At 35.4% G+C, this 21,224-nt stretch overlaps 1 protein-coding gene across 2 annotated transcripts in view; it reads right to left on the bottom strand.

Moving 5' to 3' along the window:
- The window catches only part of KHDRBS2 (KH RNA binding domain containing, signal transduction associated 2), a 701,478-nt gene that overhangs the window by 71,625 nt on the left and 608,629 nt on the right, over positions 1-21,224 (bottom strand). For both annotated transcript variants that reach the window (XM_025272535.2, XM_025272543.2), the window contains exon 7: positions 11,928-12,010. In XM_025272535.2, the coding sequence (XP_025128320.1) occupies positions 11,928-12,010 (83 nt within the window). The remainder of the gene's footprint in view (positions 1-11,927; positions 12,011-21,224) is intronic.

Here is a 21,224-nt window from a genome sequence, read left to right as displayed (position 1 = left end):
AATTTTCTTGAAGAGATCTCTAGTCTTTCCCATTCTATTATTTTCCTCTATTTTTTGCATCATTTACTTAAAAAAGCCTTCTTATTTCTCCTTGCTGTTCTTTGGAACTCTGCATTCAGTTGGGTATACCTTTTCCATTCTCCCTTCCCTTTCACTTTCTACTTTCCTCAGCTATTTGTAAAGCTTCTTCAGACAACTACTTTGCCTCCTGCGTTTCTTTTTCTTTGATGTGGTTTTGGTCACTTCCTCCTGTACAATGTTACTAAATTTCATGCATAGTTCTTCAGGTTCTCTGTCTACCAGTCTAATACCTTGAATCTCTTCATTACCTCCACTGTATAATCATAGGAATTTGATTTAGGCCATACCTGAATGGTCCAGTGATTTTCCCTACTTTCTTTGATTTATGCCTGAAGTAGCAATGAGGAGCACATGATCTGAGCTACAGTCAGCTCCAGGTCTTGTTTTGCTGACTATATAAAGCTTCTCCATCTTCAACAGCAAAAAATATAATCAATTTGATTTAAGTTTTGAACATCTAATGATGTCCATGTGTAGAGTCATCTTTTGTGTTAAAGAGTGTTTGCTATGACCAGTGTGTTCCCTTGACAAAACTGTTAGCCTTTTCCCTGCTTTATTTTGTACCCCAAGGCCAAATTTGCCTGTTATTCTGGGTATATTTTGATTTCCTACTTATACATTTCAATCCCCTATGATGAAAAGGACGTGTGTGTGTGTGTGTGTGTGTGTGTGTGTGTGTGTGTGTGTATGTTAATTCTAGAAGATGTTACAGATCTTCACAGCACTAGTCAACTTCTGCTTCTTCAGCATCAGTGCTTGGGGCATAGACTTGGATTACTGTGATGCTGAATGCTTTGCCTTGGAAATGAACCAAGGTCATTCTGCTGTTTTTGAGGTTGCACTCAAGTACTGCATTTTGGACTCTTGTTGACTATGAGGCTACTCTAAGGGCTAATATTTCTTTTAAGGGATTCTTGCCCACAATATTAAATATAATGTAAATCTAAATTAAATTTGTTTATTACAGTCCATTTTAGTTCAGTGATTCCTAAGATGTCGATGTTCAATCTTGCCATGTCCTACATGACCACATCCAATTCATAGACCTAACACTCCAAATTCCTATGAAATATCAAATACCATGGCTCACATTAAACTTATAGCCTAAAAAAAAGCTAAGCAATTTTATTTTTTCCTGTTTATTAATATCCTTTGGTCAGAGCCCTTTGAAAAGCATGCAAATAGCTCACTATATTGTTATTACATTAAAGCATATTCTATCTGGATTATTTGAGTATATAACAAGTCTGCTGAATCAATAAATCAATTTAGATTTTTCAGACAGTATTTATTAGTGTTTATGTCTCAAATATCTGGAGTTAGCAGATATGATTTTGAAGCCAATATTCACTACTTTATGAACAAGGGAAAGTCATTTAACATTTTTAAGCTTCATTTTTTTCTGCCTCATGGTATTGCAAGGATTAAATGAGATAAAGATCCTAAACAATTAGCATAGAAACTAGCACAAAACTAATGCTAGTTATCATGAATCATGAGTTCCAAGTAGCCTCTGAACAACAGAACAGTGATCCCCACCCTGGATGCCCTGACCCTCAAGGAGCTAACCTGTGCCAGGGGATTCAAGAAGAAATTAGCTCACGAATGTATAGTTTTATGTTCATGTATATTGTGACTTTTTAAGTAAAAATTCTTTGTCATTAATAAAATACACATTTAAAAGCACTGCTGTTTCCATAGCAAATGCATGTCATTATATCGTCAAACAACTGACACTAATATATACAATGAACTGTCATCAAATTTTGATAATCATTCTAGATGTTGTGTAGGGTCTCTTCCATTTGCCTCCCCTTCTTCCACCCTTCCCTCCACCCTGCTCTATACTCAGATGACTGCTGGCAACTTCATCTACTCAGTTTCTTGTCCTTTGCCTCCTAATGGGTTCAGCCAATGGGAACAAAGTGAGGTCAGGATATGAACGCCTGAGCTTCTTCTATGTTGGTTGGCCATGGTTGCCACACTGATTCAAAGGAGAGGAGCCTTTTTCTGTTAGGACAGCTCTCTGACAGTTTTCCATCTTCCTTCCATTCCTGGATTTTGGTGGTAAACACCTTGCCCCGGGATATACTCTGAAAAGAGTTCCCTCATTAAGCTCTCTTTAAACTTTCATAATTTGTCTCATTTTTCACCTGACAGTTGTAAATATTCCAAGAGGGTCTCCATTCTAGAAAACTTTGGAAACTATTGTCTAATATATGTGAGATGGACCTTTATCTTTCCTCCTGTAGCACATTCCTCCGTTAATCTAAAGAGGATTATTTTCCTAGTTTGTGTGAATTAAACACCTGATCATACTTCAAGGAAAGCAAAGTCTTTCATTTTTATATTTGCCTATTACAATTCTGCACTTAGAAATTTATATTGAAAAATTACAAAATCTTAAAACTTCACAAAAATTACAAAATCTTAAAATCTTATAAGAATCAAAGATCAGAATTGCTCTTTCCACTTTCATTTGCAAAATTACTATTTGCCTCTAAGTACATGAAAGTTACTTTTTTTCTGTATCTATTTGATTTGGTGTAGAGTTTTGTGTTGGGGAAAAAAAACAATTTGTTGGTAAAGACTTGTGAATTTATGTGATTACAGAGGACTGATTTCTGAAAATGTTAATGACTTTGAGGAGTAACAAAAAATAAGATATCAGAACATATACAGAATTTAATATTTGATCTAATTACAGGTGTTGATCACAGATGTTGATTCTATAGCTTGTCTCAAGCCATAGAATTCAAGTAATTGAGCTTCCCTGGAAACTGCAACACTAGCCCTGCAATTTGAAACTTGTATAGTAATCTTATTAATCTATTTCTTTACTTTCCTTCTCATAGATGCAGGACAAGAGAAAAAGATGACTGGAAACCCTCCATATTATTTTCATCTTTATCAGACCTTAACGTGTTATTTAGTTGAGCTGCCTCCTAAGGAATTTTTAGTAAAGCCCCTTTTATGATCCTTTTGAAATTTTTTTTAAATTTTATTTTATTTTTAAATTTTACATAATTGTATTAGTTTTGCCAAATATCAAAATGAATCCGCCACAGGTATACATGTGTTCCCCATCCTGAACCCTCCTCCCTCCTCCCTCCCCATACCCTCCCTCTGGGTCGTCCCAGTGCACCAGCCCCAAGCATCCAGTATCGTGCATCAAACCTGGACTGGCAACCCGTTTCATACATGATATTTTACATGTTTCAATGCCATTCTCCCAAATCTTCCCACCCTCTCCCTCTCCCACAGAGTCCATAAGACGGTTCTGATCCTTTTGAAAATTTCCACAACTAACTAACAACATCTTACAAGACAGTTGGGGGCTAATTGATGTTTTATAGTTTCCGAACTCCAGGTGAACATTTGTAGGGCTGTTACCTTGTGAACTTCCGTTAGATTCTCTACTAAAAATGAAATAATTATTCCATTTAGAAAACTGCCAGATCTGATTTTATAATCTCCACAAATTCTGTATTCACTTGTGCTGAGTAACTCGTCAATTAAGACCCATTTTATCTAAATATTTTTTTCCTTTTTTCTCAGTTCTGCTAAGTCACGCAAAACCTATAGTTTTACCTTCAAAGTTCTAAATCAGTGTTTCTTCTGATTTACCACTACACTGTCAAAATAATATTCATATTATTTGTAAATAATGGAGATGCTTTATGATCACATATTTCTCTAAAAGCTTTCTCCATTTGTCTCCATAAATCTAAACAATACTTTAAAAAGTCCAATTAAAGAACCACCAGCTGAAAAGAGAACCAATTTCAAACTGATTTTTCTAGAAAGTAAACTTTTATTTCTAATTCTTAATACTTGTTTACTGTATAATAGCTGTTTCATGTATATTAATTTAAGTATATATGCAGCTTGCAGATGACTCCTTCTCCAACACATTCTTAGGAGAAAATGTTAAAATACATTTACAAACTGAAAAATATTTATTGTCACTGTATGGTGAGTATATTCTCTGGCACAAGTAATCATTTAACAAGTGCTTAATTATTATTACATACAGAGTAATAATATCACTGTAGTTAATTTCATGACCTCTTTCTTTTTTCTTTAGCACTAAGATATTCAGAAATAGATAAATATTTTGTTGGTAAAAATGATACATGTAATTCCAAATATTGGATTCTCTTTGAGGGATAAGGCTCCTATTTTTTATCCCCATCTTGTAGATACCTCTCAGGTCTCACATCCATGATTTCTATAATCATCTGTTCAGCACACACATCATGAAATGCTCAAAGATAGATTTTGTGAAAGACAAGAGGATGTATCAGACTAGGATTATAGGCAAGTAGTTAGAGTGAAAAGGGACAGGTATATAAATATTCCCAGCACAAGGCAGAGAGAGAAAATGTTGTAAAGAAATAACGATAGGATGCTGTTGAAATTCAGCATAGAAACAGACTATTCACAAATATAGATTTAACAAAAGACTTCAGAAGTATTGGTTTTTGAACTTGTTCTAGGAATGTGGGAAGAATTTATCCATAAAAAATTGAATGGATAAGAAATGGAAAAGAGAAGGTAGTAGAGCGCATAGAAAATATACTTTACATATAAATTATATTTCATAAATACAAAGTGATTTTCAGGTTATTCTATATAGCCATTAAATTTTATACGTATGTGTGTGTTCAGTTACTTCAGTCAGACCCTTTGAAATCTTATGGACTGTAGGCCACCAGGCTCCTCTGTCCAGGGGATTCTACAGACAAGAATACTGGAGTGGGTTGCCATGCCCTCCTCCAGGGGATCTTCCTGACTCAGAGATTGAACCCACATCTCATGCATTTTCTGCATTGCAGGCAGTTTCTTTACTGCTGAGCCACTGGGGAAGCCAAATTTTATTCATAATTATATCCAATTATTCTAGTATTCACTTTTCAAACATTCAAGATAAGTTATTATAATCTCCAATTTTTTCTTCTACCTTGTTTATTAGAGTAAACCAAATCCAATTAAATCCAACCAGAATAAAGATGCAGAAAGTCATTCCAAAATTTCTACAAGTTGAATGTAACTGTAGAGCTACATAAAGAAATCATTTTACTCTATTTTAGCAGTGTTCATAGTATGTGGTAATTATTTTCTGCCAACAGTTTCTGAAACATGGTACAGAACTTTATATCACTGTTTTTATGCACTAATATAGTGATGAAATATAAATTTGATTGAAAATATTAGCAAGTATTTAAAATAGCCAGTTTGCATACAGTAGTCTATTTAGGGTTTGTGATGTGGTACAAAGCTTCTCCCTCACCCTAAGTAACTGCTGTGTTCCAATGTGTAATTGGAACAATTAAGTTACTACCTGAAGCAGTAGCTCTTGGTTCATGATGCCTTTTTTATTTACTGTGATACAAAGTAATTAAGAACTCAAAGCTGAAAATGGTCATTTCCTTAGTGATATCTTAAGTTACATTGAGCTTTATAGACATATGTTCACATTAGTTTTTTTTTTTTTTTTCTAATTGTCTAAAGTGGTTTCCCTAAATAAAATTCTCTGTCATACCTTTCACTATGCTGTCTCTCAGGCCATAAAACATTCACTATGTAATACAACATGTAGATGTCCTCCACTACTTAATGAACTTAAAGTGGTTTCTTTATTTGTTATTTCCCTCCTCCAAATATTACTTAATGCATTCAAATCTTTTTGGGTGCCAATAAACTGATCAGTAAATGATCAATGTTATCATGATTTTGTGACCTTTAGTCCTATTGTGTTTCTGTGAATCATATATGGGGAGAATCATTTAGCTAATAATCACATGGATTCCTACTTGCCCACGAAATTTGTAATTTATTTTCAGAAAAAAATAATACATGATTAACTTTTCTAAAGATGTATTTGTTTTATACAAACTTTATTCATAATTGCAAAATATAGAAATAACTCAAATGTCCTTGAACTGGTGAATGAGGACACTGTGGTACATCCTTACAGTAAAATGACACACCATAGTAAAAAGGAAAAGAACACTAATACACACAACAACATGAATAGATATGGAGTGAATAAGAAGGCAGATTAAGAATTCTATACTTTTTATTGGTTCTTCTTTTACAACTCTTGAAGATGGCAAACAATGGGCTGAAACAAAGGATTGGAATTGGGAGCATGATGTTTAAAATTTACAAACTTATATTTGGCAAAACTAATACAGTTATGTAAAGTTTAAAAATAAAATAAAATTAAAAATAAAATAAAATTTTAAAAAAAATTACAAACTTAATGAATTTGGAGGAAGTTCAAGTGAACTCTCAGGTGATGTTTTATAAGTTTGTAGCATTTATACTTCTACAAGTATAAGAGCTTCAAATTGCACAAAGACTTCAGGAGGATATTTTGTATCTTTATAGACTTGGCCACCTCTTTTTAAAATAGTGCTTTGCCTAGGTGGGCTGTTTATCTGCTTTAGCACCGAAGTTTCTTTTTTCTAGATTTGGTAAAGGAATTATGAACAACAGCATTAATTCTCCTGTAATAAATTGAAAGGAATTGGGCCCTAATAGTACTCTTGCCTGGAAAATCCCATGGACGGAGGAGCCTCGTAGGCTGCAGTCCATGGGGTTGCTACGAGTTGGACATGACTGAGCGACCTCACTTTCACTTTTCACTTTCATGCATTGGAGAAGGAAATGGCAACCCACTCCAGTGTTCTTGCCTGGAGAATCCCAGGGACGGGGGAGCCTGGTGGGCTGCTGTCTCTGGGGTTACACAGAATCGGACACGACTGAAGTGACTTAGCAGCATATGACATTCTAGAAAACTGTAGTGACAAAGTGAATCATGGTTCCCAGGGCCTCGGGTGTGGAAAATGTTGACCCTAAAGACCAGTATGGAAATACTTGGGGTTGATTAAAAAGCCCTATATCATAATGTTGGCATAATAGTGGATTGTATTGGTCAAACTTGTACAACTATAGCCTAGATGGGCAAATTTTACCATATGTAAATATAATACTTCAATAAATCCAACTTTCAAAAAGTAGAAATTCATTTTATCACAGATTGTGAGTATATATAGAGAGATTTATAAGATATTCACTAAGAAAGGAAATAATTCTTTCTTTGCTTGCTTTTTTTAATTGTAATTCAGTTTTATTGTTGATGACCCCTCCAGTTCCTTCAGACTAAATTTTATGAAAATATGTTGTCTCTATGTAAGAATTGCAGGTTATTTGAACACAAAAATGAGGGAAAAGGCTTGAAAAAATACAATTTTTACAGACTGAATATTTGTGTCCTAAAATTCATATATTGAGCCTATAATTCACTATCTTAAAAGCATATTATATTAAAGAAGAGTTGATTAACAACATTGCATTATTTTCAGGTGTAGAGAAAAGTGATTCAGTTATACATATGTATGCATCTATTCTTTTTCAAATTCTTTTCCCATTTAGGTTACTGTATAATATTGAACAGAGTTTCCTGTGCTAGACAGTAGGTTCATGTTCATTTAGTTCAGTTCAGCCACTCCATCATGTCCGACTCTTTGCAATCCCATGGACTGCAGCACACCAGGCTTCCTTGTCCATGACCAACTCCCAGAGCTTGCTCAAACTCATGACCATTGAGTCGGTGACACCATCCAACCATCTCATCTTCTCTTGTCCCCTTATGCTCCTGCCTTCAATCTTTCCCAGCATCAGGGTCTTTTCTAATGAGTTGGCTCTTAGCATCAGGTGGCCAAATTATTGGAGCTTCAGCTTCAACATCAGTCCTTTCAATGAATATTCAGGGTTGATTTCCTTTAGGATTGGCTGGTTTGATCTCCTTGCAATCCAAGGGACTCTCAAGAGTCTTCATGTTGGTTATCCATTTTAAATACAGCAGTGTGTACATGTCAATCCCAAATTTCCAAACTCTCCCTTCCTTAACTCTTCACCCCTGGTAACCATAAATTCATTCTCTAAGTCTGTGATTCTCTTTCTGTTTTGTAAATACATTCATTTGTATAATTTATTTTAGATTGTGTGTATAATCAGTCTCATATGATGTTTGTTTTGTCTGGCTTACTTCACTTAGTATGATAATTTCCAAATCTATTCATGTTGATGCAAATTAGATCATTTGATTCTTTTTAAGCTGAGTAAGAGTCTATTGTATATATGTACCAATTTTTCTTTATCTACTTATCTATTTTTCTGTCAATGGGCATTCATGTTGCTTCCATGTCTTGGCTATTGCAATAAGCATTGGAATGCATGCATCCATTCAAATCATGTTTTTCTCTGGATATAAGCTCAGGAGTGGGATTGTTGATAATGTGGTAGCTCTTTTAGTTTCTTTTTTTAATATAAATTTATTTATTTTAATTGGAGGTTAATTACTTTACAATATTGTATTGGAGCCATTAAAAAGAAAACATTTGAATCAGTTCTAATGAGCTGGATGAAACTGGAACCTATTATACAGAGTGAAGTAAGCTCTTTTAGTTTCTTAAGGGACTTTCTTATTATACTCAATAGTGGTTTCACCAATTTACATTCCCACAAATTGTGTAAGAGGACTCCCTTTTCTCCACACCTTGTCCAGCATTTATTGTTGACAGATTTTTTTTTTTATATAATAGCCATTCTAACTGGTGTGAGGTGATACATCCTTGTAGTTTTGATTAGCATTTCTCTAATCATTAGTGATATCGAACACCTCTTCATTCACCTGTTGGCCATCTGTTGTCTTCTTCAGAGATATGTCTGTTTAAGAGCATCTTCTGCCCATTTTGGATCGCTACTGTTATGATATTGAGCTGTGTGACCTGTTTGTAAATTTTGGAGATTAATCCCTTGCTGGTCACATAATTTACAAATATTTTCACCCATTTTTGGGTTGTCTTTTCCTTTGCTTAGGTTTCTTTTTCTGTGCAAAAGATTTCGAGTTTGATTAGGTCCCATTTGTTTATTTTCATTTTTATGTCCCTTACTCTAAGAGACAGAGGGGAAAGTACATTGTTATGATTTATATCAAATAGTATTCTACCTATACTTTCCTCTAATAATTTTATAATATCCGGTCTTACATTTAGATCTTTGATCCATTTTGAGTTTATTTTTGTGTATGGCATTAAAAAATGTTCTAATTTCCTTCTTTTGCATGTAGTTGTTTAGTTTTCTCAGCACCACTTATTGAAGAGACTGTCTTTTCTTCATTATATATTCTTGCCTCCCTTATCATAGATTAATTGACCATAGGTGTGTGAGTTTATTTCTGGGCTTTCCACCCTGTTCTATTGATCTTTATTTCTGTTTTGTGCCAGTATCACACTCTTTTGATGACTGTAGCTTTGTAGTATAGTCTGAAGTCAGGCAGCCTGATTTTTCCAGCTCCATTTTTGTTTGAAGATTTCTTTAACTATTTGAGGTCTTCTGTGTCTCCACAGAAATTTTAAGATTTTAAAAAAGTCTAGTTCTGTGAAAAATGGCATTGGTCATTTGAGAGCAATTGCATTTAATCTGTAGATTCCCATGGGTAGTATATTCATTTTGACAATATTGATTCTTCCAATCCAAGAACATGATATATATTTACTCCATCCATTTGTGTAATCATTTCTTTCTTTCCTCCTTTTATTCTTTCTTTCTTCATAGTTTTCTTATAGTCTCTTGTAGTTTTCAGAGTAAAAGTATTTTTGGCTCCCTAGATAAGTTTATACCAGGATAGTTTATTTATTTATTTTTTACAGCAATTGGATGGTTTCCTTGGTTTCCCTTTCTGATCTTTGTTAGTGTGTAGAAATGCAACAGACTTCTGTGTGTTAATTTTGCATCCTGAAACACCGATTAGCCAAATTCATTGATTAGCAGATGGCACCACCCTTCTGGTAGAAAACAAAGAACCAAAGAACCTCTTGATAAAAGTGGAAGGAAGAGTGAAAAAGTTGGCTTAAAACTCAACATTCAGAAAACTAAGATCATGGCATCTGATCCCATCACTTCATGGAAAATAGATGGGGAAACAATGGGAACAGTGACTGACTTTATTTGGGGGGGGGGGCTCCAACATCACTGCAGATGGTGACTGCAGCCATAAAATTAAAAGATACTTGCTCCCTGGAAGAAAAGCTATGACCAACCTAGACACTATATTAAAAAGCAGAGACATTACTTTACCCACAAAGGTCCCCGTCTAGTCAAAGCTATGGTTTTTCCATTAGTCATGTATGGATGTGACAGTTGGACTATAAAGAAAGCTGAGCACAGAAGAATTGATGCTTTTGAACTGTGGTGTTGGAGAAGACTCTTGCGAGTCCCTTGGATTGCATGGAGAACTAACCTGTTAATCCTAAAGGAAATAAGTCCTGAATATTCATTGGAAGGACTGATGTTGAAGCTGAAACTCCAATACTTTGGCCATCTGGTGCAAAGAACTGACTCATTTGAAAAGACCCTGATGCTGGGAAAGATTAAAGGGGGGAAGAGAAGGGGACAGCAGAGATGTTTGGATGGCATCACTGACTCAATGGACATGAGTTTGAGTAAGTTCCAGGAGTTGGTTATGGACAGGAAAGCCTGGTGTGCTGAAGTCTGTGGAGTTGAAAAACATCAGACACAACTGAGTGACTGAACTGAACTGAACTGAGCTATCTGGCGGCATCTTTAGGATTTTCTACGTATAGTATCATATTGTATACAAACAATGACAGTTTCACTCCCCTGCCCCCAATTTGTGTTCCGTTTATTTCTTTTCTTTTTTCTCTGATTTCCAAATCTAAGACTTCCAAACCTATGTTAAATAAAAGTGCAAGAGTGGAAATCCTTGTCTTGTTACCGATCTTAGAGAAAATGCTTTCAGTTTTTCACCATTATGATGTTAGCTGTAGGTTAGTCATATATGGCCTCTATTATGTTGAGGTATGCTCCTTCTGTGCCCGCTTTCTGGAGAGTTATTGTCATAACTGAGTGTTGAATTTTGTAAAAGCTTTTTATGTATCCATTGAAATGATAGTATGGTTAATATTCTCCAACTTGTTGATGTGGTGTATCACACATTGATTTGTTGATATTGAAAAGTCCTTGCATCCCTGGAATAAATACCATATGATCATGGTGTATGACGATTTAATGGAACTTGCTAGTATTTTGTACACGATTGTTTTCATCTATTTTCATCAGTGATATTGGCCAGTAATTTTCTTTTTTTTTGAAGTATCTTTGTATGGTATTGGTATCAGGGTAGTAGTGGCCTCCTAGAATGAGTTTTGGAGTTTTCCTTTCTCTGAGACTTTTGGAATGATTTCAGAAGGACAGGTGTTAGTTCTCTTCTAAATGTTTTTTAGAGTTTGTTTGTGAAGCTATCTGGTCTTATACTTTTGTTTGTTGGAAATTTTAAAATCAGTTAAAAGAAACAAATTCTTGATTCCATAAGATGTTTTATGATTTTTTCTCTTTTCACAGCACCAATATTTTCCTATATTTTGTCTTAAAAATAAAAATTAAATTTCTGGCAATATAGCCCCAATGAACAAGAGATTTGTTTTTATTATTGTCTTAATTATGAATTCACTAAAAAAAAAACCTCTAATATTAACAGTATTTTTAAAATATAAACTCACATAATGAGTTGATTAGTTATGATAATCATCTAGTCTTAAAACTGCATACTACTATTTCATTATTACCAATTGTAAGATCATTATCTTTTATTTCTCACAGTCTAGTAAGTAATTTGATAATTCAGAAGGACAATAAATTAAATCCACTGCTAGAAACTTTCACAAAATGTAACTAATATTCAGATACAAGAAACAAAATAGCAAGATAAAAAATCATCCCGAGAAGGATGCTTTAGACAAAGTATACCTTACCTTTGTGCTTGGATGGGATAGCTATTGCCATAAGTCTCATAGATTTCATCATCATATTCACCCCCATAGCCATCATCATAACCCTGAGGCAAAAATGGTAAAAAGATATATTAGCAAACAGCTTGAGTAACTGATTAAGCTGTTTTTCATTAATGAGAACTTAACTTAGTTTTTATGTTTGTTTAGTCACTTTATATCATATTTTACTAGATAAACAATTTGTATGCAATGTCGAGTAATATTTCATGGTCCAATTTTTTATATATAATAATCAAACTCAACATAGGCATTGAAGCAGCAATGCCTATTCAAGGATTTATTTAGAATTTTGTTCGAGACAAATTTTTAAAAATCATAATATTTTGTTAAATGCTATGAAAGAGTCCCTTGGACTGCAAGGAGATCCAACCAGTCCATTCTGAAGGAGATTAGCCCTGGGATTTCTTTGGAAGGAATGATGCTAAAACTGAAACTCCAGTACTTTGGCCACCTCATGTGAAGAGCTGACTCATTGGAAAAGACTGATGATGGGAGGGATTGGGGGCAAGAGGAGAAGGGGACGACAGAGGATGAGATGGCTGGATGGCATCAATGACTCGATGGACGTGAGTCTGAGTGAACTCCAGAAGTTGGTGATGGACAGGGAGGCCTGGTGTGCTGTGATTCATGGGGTCACAAAGAGTTGGACACGACTGAGTGACTGATCTGATCTGATCTGGAGAGAATATGAATAGTTATGATAACCTAATGGTGAAAATAATCTATTTGTTACAATGCTACTGGAATTTATTTCTTCCCATAATAATAATAATTAGACTGAATCTGAAATCTGGATTCTTCCACTTTTAGTAAAAAAAGGTATAGTAATTATTGTTTACCTGTGGCGGATTCATTTTGATGTTTGGCAAAACTAATACAATTATGTAAAGTTTAAAAATAAACTAAAATTTAAAAAAAAAAATAAAAAAAAGAAAAAAATGAAAGGAGAAAGGAAAGAATGTATAATGTATACAAAGTATACAAAGTATATATTCCAGTTGTACATTGTTCTTTTAGTGATTTAGTTTTGTTTTCTTTTGTGGTCATTGACTTTATTTTTTAAACTCTTGCCATCCATCTCAATTACTCTCAACTTCTAAGAAAACCTTTATTTTTTCTGCTCTGTATCTTTGTTGGTGCAATACTTTCTTTAGAATATACATCCATCCCACCCTACCAATTTTATAACTCCAGTTCAGTCTGGAGGCTTGCAAATCTCTCCTTATTGTGTTCATAAATTTAAACCAAAATATGCATATTTTTCCACATTAATTTTGACTAAGATTTATGAGTTCATTTAATGTGAAAACAAGTTTAATCAAGACCTAGCTTCCCCTTTAGCCAGTCTATCCCATCAGGAAGCTTCCATAAGCTTCTTATCCTTCTCCATCAGAGGGCAGCAGATTGAAAATCACAGTCACAGAAAATTAACCAATCTGATCACATGGCCCACAGCCTTGTCTAACTCACTGAAACTATGAACCATGCTGTGTAGGGCCACCCAAGATGGATGGGTCCTGGTGGAGAGGTCTGACAAAACGTGGTCCACTGGAGAAGGGAATGGCAAACTACTTCAGTATTCTTGCCTTGAGAACCCAATGAATAGGAAGAAAAGACAAAATGATAGGACACTGAAAGATGAACTCCCCAGGTCGGTAGGTGCCCAATATGCTACTGGAGATCAGTTGAAACCTAGCTCAAGGAAGAATGAAGAGACTGAGTCAAAGCAAAAACAACACCAAGTTGTGGACATGACTGGTGATGGAAGTAGAGTCCGATACTGTGAAGAGCAGTACGGCATAGGAACCTGGAATGTTAGGTCCATGAATCAAGTCAAATTGGAAGTGGCCAAACAGGAGATGGCAAGAGTGAACATAGACATTTTAGTGATCAGTAAATTAAAATCGACTGGAATGGGTGAATTTAACTCAGATGACCATTATATCTACTACTGTGGGCAAGAATCCCTTAAAAGAAATGGAGTAGCCATCATAGTCAATAAGAGTCTGAAATGCAGTATTTGGGTGCAACCTCAAAAATGACAGAACGATCTTTGTTCGTTTCCAAGGCAAACCATTCAATATTATGGTAATCCAAGCCTATGCTACAACCAACAATGCTGAAGAAGCTGAAGTTGAACAGTTCTATGAAGACCTACAAGATCTTCTAGAACTAACACCAAAAAAAGATGTCTTCTACTTGATAGGGGACTGGAATACAAAATAATAAAGTCAAAAAATAACTGGAGTAACAGGCAAATTTGGCAATCAAGTACAGAAAAAGCAGGGCAAAGGCTAATAGAGTTTTGCCAAGGGAACACTGGTCATAGCAAACATCCTGTTCCAAAAACACAAGAGAAGATTCTACACATGGATCACCAGATGGCCAAAACCAAATCAGACTGATTATATTCTTTGCAGCCAAAGATGGAGAGACTCTATACAGTCAGCAAAAACAATACTGAGAGCTGACTGTGGCTCAGATCATGAACTTATTATTGCCAAATTCAGACTTAAATTGAAGAAAGTAGGGGAAACCACTAGACCATGTATGACCTAAATCAAATCTCTTATGATTATACAATGGAAGTGACAAATAGATTCAAGGCATTAGATCTGATAGACAGGGTGCCTGAATAACTATGGATGGAGGTTTGTGACATTGTACAGGAGATCATCCCCAAGAAAAAGAAGTGCAAAAGGCAAAATGGTTGTCTGAGGAGGTCCTACAAATATCTATGAAAAGAAGAGAAGCAAATGGCAAAGGAGAAAAGAAAAGATATACCCATTTGAATGCAGAGTTCCAAAGAATAGCAAGGAGAAATGAGAAAGCCTTCCTCAGTGATCAATGAAAAGAAATAGAGGAAAACAACAGAATGGGAAAGACTAGAGATCTATTCAAGAAATTAGAAATACCAAGGGAACATTTCATACAAAGATGGGGTTGAAAAAGGACAGGAATGGTAGGGACCTAACAGAAGCAGAAGATATTAAGAAGAGGTGGCAAGAATACACAGAAGAACTGTACAAAAAAGATCTTCATGACCAAGATAATCACAATGGTGTGATCACTCACCTAGAGCCAGACATCCTGGAGTGTGAAGTCAAGTGGGCCTTAGGAAGCATCACTACAAACAAAGCTGGTGGAGGTGATGGAGTTGAGCTATTTCAAATCCTGAAAGACAATGCTGTGAAACTGCTACACTCAATATGCCAGCAAATGTGGAAAACTCGGCAGGGGCCAAAGGACTGGAAAAGGTCAGTTTTCATTCCAATCCCAAAGAAACACAATGCCAAAGAAAGCTCAAATTACTTCACAATTGCACTCATCTCACACGCTAGTAAAGTAATGCTTAAAATTATAAGCCAGGCTTCAGCAATACATGAGCCATGAACTTCCAGATGTTCAAGCTGGTTTTAGAATATATGCCAATAAAATGCACAACTTGGAATAAATGGACAAATTCTTAGAAAAGTGCAACTTTCCAAATAATTATGTAAAGTTTAAAAATAAAATTAAATTAAAAAAAAAAACTGAACCAGGAAGAAATAGAAAATCTTAACAGACCAGTCAAAAGCACAGATATTGAAACTGTAATCAGAAAGCTTCCAGCAAAAAAAAAAAAGCCCAGGTCCAGACAGCTTCACAGCTGAATTCTACCAAAAATTTAGAGAAGAGCTAACACCTATCCTACTCAAAGTCTTCTAGAAAATTACAGAGGAAGGTAAACTTTCAAACTCATTCTATGAGGCCACCATCACCCTAATACCAAAACCTGACAAAGATGCCACAAAAAAAGAAAACTACAGGCCAATATCACTGATGAACATAGATGCAAAAATCCTTAACAAAATTCTAGCAATAGAATCCAACAACACATTAAAAAGATCATACACCATGGCCAAGTGGGCTTTATCCCAGAAATGCAAGGATTCTTCAATATCCGCAAATCAATCAATGTAATACACCACATTAACAAATTGAAAAATAAAAGCCATATGATTATCTCAATAGATGCAGAGAAAGCCTTTGACAAAACTCAACATCCATTTGTGATAAAAGCTCTCCACAAAGCAGGAATAGAAGGAACATACCTCAACATAGTAAAAGCTATATATGATAAACCCACAGCAAGCATTATCTTCAATGGTGAAAAATTGAAAGCATTTCCCCTAATGTCAGGGACAAAACAAGGGTGCCCACTCTTGCCACTACTATTCAATATAGTTTTGGAAGTTTTGGCCACAGCAATCAGAGCAGAAAAAGAAATAAAAGGAATCCAGATTGAAAAAGAAGTAAAACTCTCACTGTTTGCAGATGAGATGATCCTCTACATAGAAAACCCTAAAGACTCCACCAGAAAATTACTAGAGCTAATCAATGAATATAGCAAAGTTGTAGGATATAAAACCAACACACAGAAATCTCTTGCATTCCTGTACTCTAATAATGAGAAAATAGAAAGAGAAATTAAGGAAACAATTCCATTCACCATTACAATGAAAAGAATAAAATACTTAGGAATCTATCTACCTAAGGAAACTAAAGACCTATATATATATAAAACTATAAAACACTGGTGAAAGAAATCAAAGAGGACACTAATAGATGGAGAAATATACCATGTTCATGGATTGGAAGAATCAATATAGTGAAAATGAGTATACTACTCAAAGCAATCTATAGATACAATGCAATCCCTATCAAGCTACCAACTATATTTTTCACAGAGCAGGAACAAATAATTTCACAATTTGCATTAAAACAAACAAACAAACAAAAAACATTGAATAGCCAAAGCAATCTTGAGAAAGAAGAATGGAACTGGAGGAATCAACCTGCCTGAATTCAGGCTGTACTACAAAGCCACAGTCATCAAGACAATATGGTACTGGCACAAAGACAGAAGTAAAGATCAGTGGAAGAAAATAGAAAGCCCAGAGATAAATCCACGCATTTATGGACACCTTATCTTTGACAAAGGAGGCAAGAATATACAATGGAGAAAAGACAATCTCTTTAATGAGTGGTTCTGGGAAACCTGGTCAGCCACTTGTAAAAGAATAAACTAGAACACTTTCTAACACCATACAAAAAGATAAACTCAAAATGGATTAAAGATCTAAATGTAAGACCAGAAACTATAAAACTCCTAGAGGAGAACATAGGCAAAAAACTATCTGACATAAATCACAGCAGGATCCTCTACGACCCACCTCCCAGAGTACTGGAAACAAAAACAAAAATAAACAAATGGGACCTAATTAAAATTAAAAGCTTCTGCACAATAAAGGAAACTCTAAGCAAGGTGAAAAGACAGCCTTCAGAATGGGATAAAATAGTAGCAAATGAAGCAACTGACAAACAACTAATCTCAAAAATATACAAGCAACTTCTGCAGCTCAATTCCAGAAAAATAAAGGACCCAATCAAAAAATGGGCCAAAGAACTAAATAGACATTTCTCCAAAGAAGACATACAGATGACTAACAAACACATGAAAAGATGCTCAACATCACTCACTATCAGAGAAATGCAAATCAAAACCATGATGAGGTACCATTTCATGCCAGTCAGAATGGCTGGTATCCAAAAGTCTACAAGCAATAAAAGCTGGAGAGGGTGTGGAGAAAAGGGAACCCTCTTACACTGTAGGTGGGAATGCAAACTAGTTCAGCCACTATGGAGAACAGTGTGGAGAGTCCTTAAAAAACTGGAAATAGAACTCTCTTCTGACCCAGCAATCCAACTACTGGGCATACATACCGAGGAAACCAGAATTGAAAGAGACATGTGTACACCAATGTTCATTGTAGCACCATTTATAATAGCCAGGACATGGAAGCAACCTAGATGTCCATCAGCAGATAAATGCATAAGAAAGCTGTGGTACATATACACAATGGAATATTACTCAGCCATTAAAAAGAATAGATTTGAATCAGTTCTAATGAGGTGGATGAAACTGGAGCCTATTATACAGAGTGAAGTAGGCCAGAAAGAAAAACACCAATACAGTGTACTAATGCATATATATGGAATTTGAAAGATGGTAACAATAACCCTGTATGCAAGACAGCAAAAGAGACACAGATGTATAGAACAGTCTTATGGACTCTGTGGGAGAGGGAGAGGGTGGGATGATTTGGGAGAATGGCATTGAAACATGTATAATATCATATATGAAATGAATCGCCAGTCCAGGTTTGATGCAGGATACAGGATGCTTGGGGCTGGTGCACTGGGATGACCCAGAAGGACGGTATGGGGAGGGAGGTGGGAGGGGGGTTCAGGATGGGGAACACGTGTATACCCATGGTGGATTCATGTTAATGTATGGCAAAACCAATACAATATTGTAAAGTAATTAGCCTCCAATTAAAATAAATAAATTTACATTTAAAAAAAGAAAGAAAAGGCAGAGTAACCAGAGATCAAATTGCCAACATCTGCTGGATCATCAAAAAACAAAGAGAGTTCCAGAAAAACATCTATTTCTGCTTTATTGACTATGCCAAAGCCTTTGACTATGTGGGTCACAACAGACTGTGGACTTTTCAATAGATGGGAATACCAAACCACCTCACCTGCCTCCTGAGAAATCTGCACGCAGGTCAGGAAGTAACGGTTAGAACTTGACATGGGACAAAAGACTGGTTCCAAATAGGAAAGGAGTATGTCAAAGCTGTATATTGTCACCCTGTTTATTTAACTTATATGCAGAGTACATCATGAAAAAAGGTGGAGTCAAGATTTCCCAGAGAAATATCAATAACCTCAGATATGCAGATGACACTACACTTGTGGTAGAAAGTGAAGAAGAACTAAAGAGCCTCTTGATGAAAGTGAAAGAGGATGTGAAAAAGTTGGCTTAAAGCTCAACATTCAGAAAACTAAGATCATGGCATCTGGTCCCATCACTTCATGGCAAAAAGGTGGGGAAACAGTGGAAGCAGTGATAGACTTTATTTATTTGGGCTCCAAAATCACTGCAGATGGTAACTGCATCCATGAAATTAAAAGACACTTGCTCCTTGGAAGAAAAGTTATGACAACCTAGACACCATATTAAAAAGCAGAGGCATTACTTTGCCAACAAAGGTCCATCTAGTCAAATCTATAGTTTTTCCAGTAGTCATATATGGATGTAAGAGTTGGACTATAAAGAAAGCTGAGCACCAAAGAATTGATGTTTTTGAACTGTGATGTTTGAGAAGACTCTTGAGAATCCCTCGGACTGCAAGGGGATCCAATCAGTCCATCCTAAAGGAAATCAGTCCTGAATATTCATTGGAAAGACTGATGCTGAAGCTGAATCTCTAATACTTTGGCCACCTAATGTGAAGAACTGACTTATTTGAAAAACCTTTATGCTGGGAAAGACTGAAGGCGGAAGGAGAAGGTGATGACAGAGGATGAGATGGTTGGATGACATCATTGACTCAATGGACATGAGTTTTATTAAACTCTGAGAGTTGTTGATGGACAGGGAGGCCTGGCGTGCTGCAGTTCATGGGGTTGCAAAGAGTCGGACACAACTGAGCGACTGAACTGAACTGAATCTGAGAGCTACTATTTTTCATCAACAAAGAATGTCTTAAAAACATTACTTCTTTATTACTCCCCCATTTGATTTACTCATATATAATGATAATTTGGGTTTTTTCTGAGTCTGATCTCAATTATTTCTATTTTCTTGTACCTTTCTTGTATTTTTCTGTTAATGGTTTTGATTTCATCTTATTTTTGCTCTGAAGTATGGACCAGTTCCTCAGTTTAATCTTTCAAGTTCCTAATTGTTTCTATTGAATTTTTTTAAAAAAATAATGTTTGTATATAAATATTGTATACAGATTGTTTTAAAATAGGGCCAAAGGATTTTTTTTTTCCAAAACACAACAGCTACTTTTCTTATCCTTCTCCAACTTCCAATTCTCATGTAGCTTTTTCACCTATTGTTTTAGTAGTATTTTAGTATTTCAGTTCAGTTCAGTTTGGTAGCTCACTTGTGTCCAACTTTTTGCGACCCCATGAATCGCAGCACGCCAGCCCTCCCTGCGCATCACCAACTCCAAGAGCTCACCAAACTCATGTGCATCGAGTTGGTGATGCCATCCAGCCATCTCATCCTCTGTCGACCCCTTCTCCTCCTGTCCCCAATCCCTCCCAGCATCATCAGGGTCTTTTCCAATGAGTCAATTCTTTGCATGAGGTGGCCAGAGTATTGGAGTTTCAGCCTCAGCATCAGTCCTTCCAATAAACACCCAGGACTGGTCTCCTTTAGGACGGACTGGTTGGATCTCCTTGCAGTCCAAGGGACTCACAAGGGCCAAAGGATTTTTTTTTTTTCTCCAGCCCCACAGTTCAAAAGCATCAATTCTTTGGCATTCAGTTTTCTTTATAGTCCAACTCTCACATCCATAAATGTGATTTTATTTATTTTTGTGTTAAATAATATATTTAAATTTATGCTGCTTGATTTATGAATGTTAGTCATCTTTCTCTTGACTGGCCATTCATTCTTTACAATAGTTCTTTAGAACTTTATTATAGACTCCACCAAACATGTCTTCCTAATATAGTTTCATCATAACTTTTCATTAAATTTTGCTTGTTACTGAGTAATAACTAATTATTATTCACAAATGAGACAAAGAGTTTATAATATTTCTACCTTATTTTCATATATTTTTGTTTCTTCTAAAGTTAATCATTGCTCATTAACTTTATTGTTTTCTTATTTTTCTATATGTTTAGAATTGTTTTACTTCAATTGTTCCAATAGTTTCACTAATATAGCACTACTATTTCCACGTATTTCCAAGTATCAGATAAAATCTCATATCCTTTTGTTCTCCATGGAGATCACCTCCTTCAGGACCAGATTATTGCACTTGTCTATACTGTTGAACTCCTAGGCCTGAAGGCAGAGTATTTTTCTCAAACCTCCCCCACCCCTACAGTTCATGTGGAGTTCCATTTTACCACATTCCATCTTCTGCTTGTTCTCATTTCTTCCTGAAACATGGCCTTCAGTAAACTCTGATAAGAGGTATATAGCAGAGAAATATCTATATTTTCTCTCTCTTTCTCTCCTTTTTAGTTTTATATTCCCTCCATACCTAGCTTTTTTATTTTACTTTTCTTGGCATGAAAACTTTAATTATACAGAAAAGTTAAATAATAGTACAATGAACTCATCTACTCTTCATCTAGATATGCCAATTTTGTCCCATCTGTATTATCTCAATATATATA

The sequence above is a fragment of the Bubalus bubalis genome, chromosome 2 (genome assembly GCF_019923935.1).
Source record: "Bubalus bubalis isolate 160015118507 breed Murrah chromosome 2, NDDB_SH_1, whole genome shotgun sequence".
Lineage (NCBI taxonomy): Eukaryota > Metazoa > Chordata > Mammalia > Artiodactyla > Bovidae > Bubalus > Bubalus bubalis.
The sequence above is the reverse complement of the archived record's forward strand: the minus strand, read 5'-3'. Positions and strand labels throughout refer to the sequence as shown.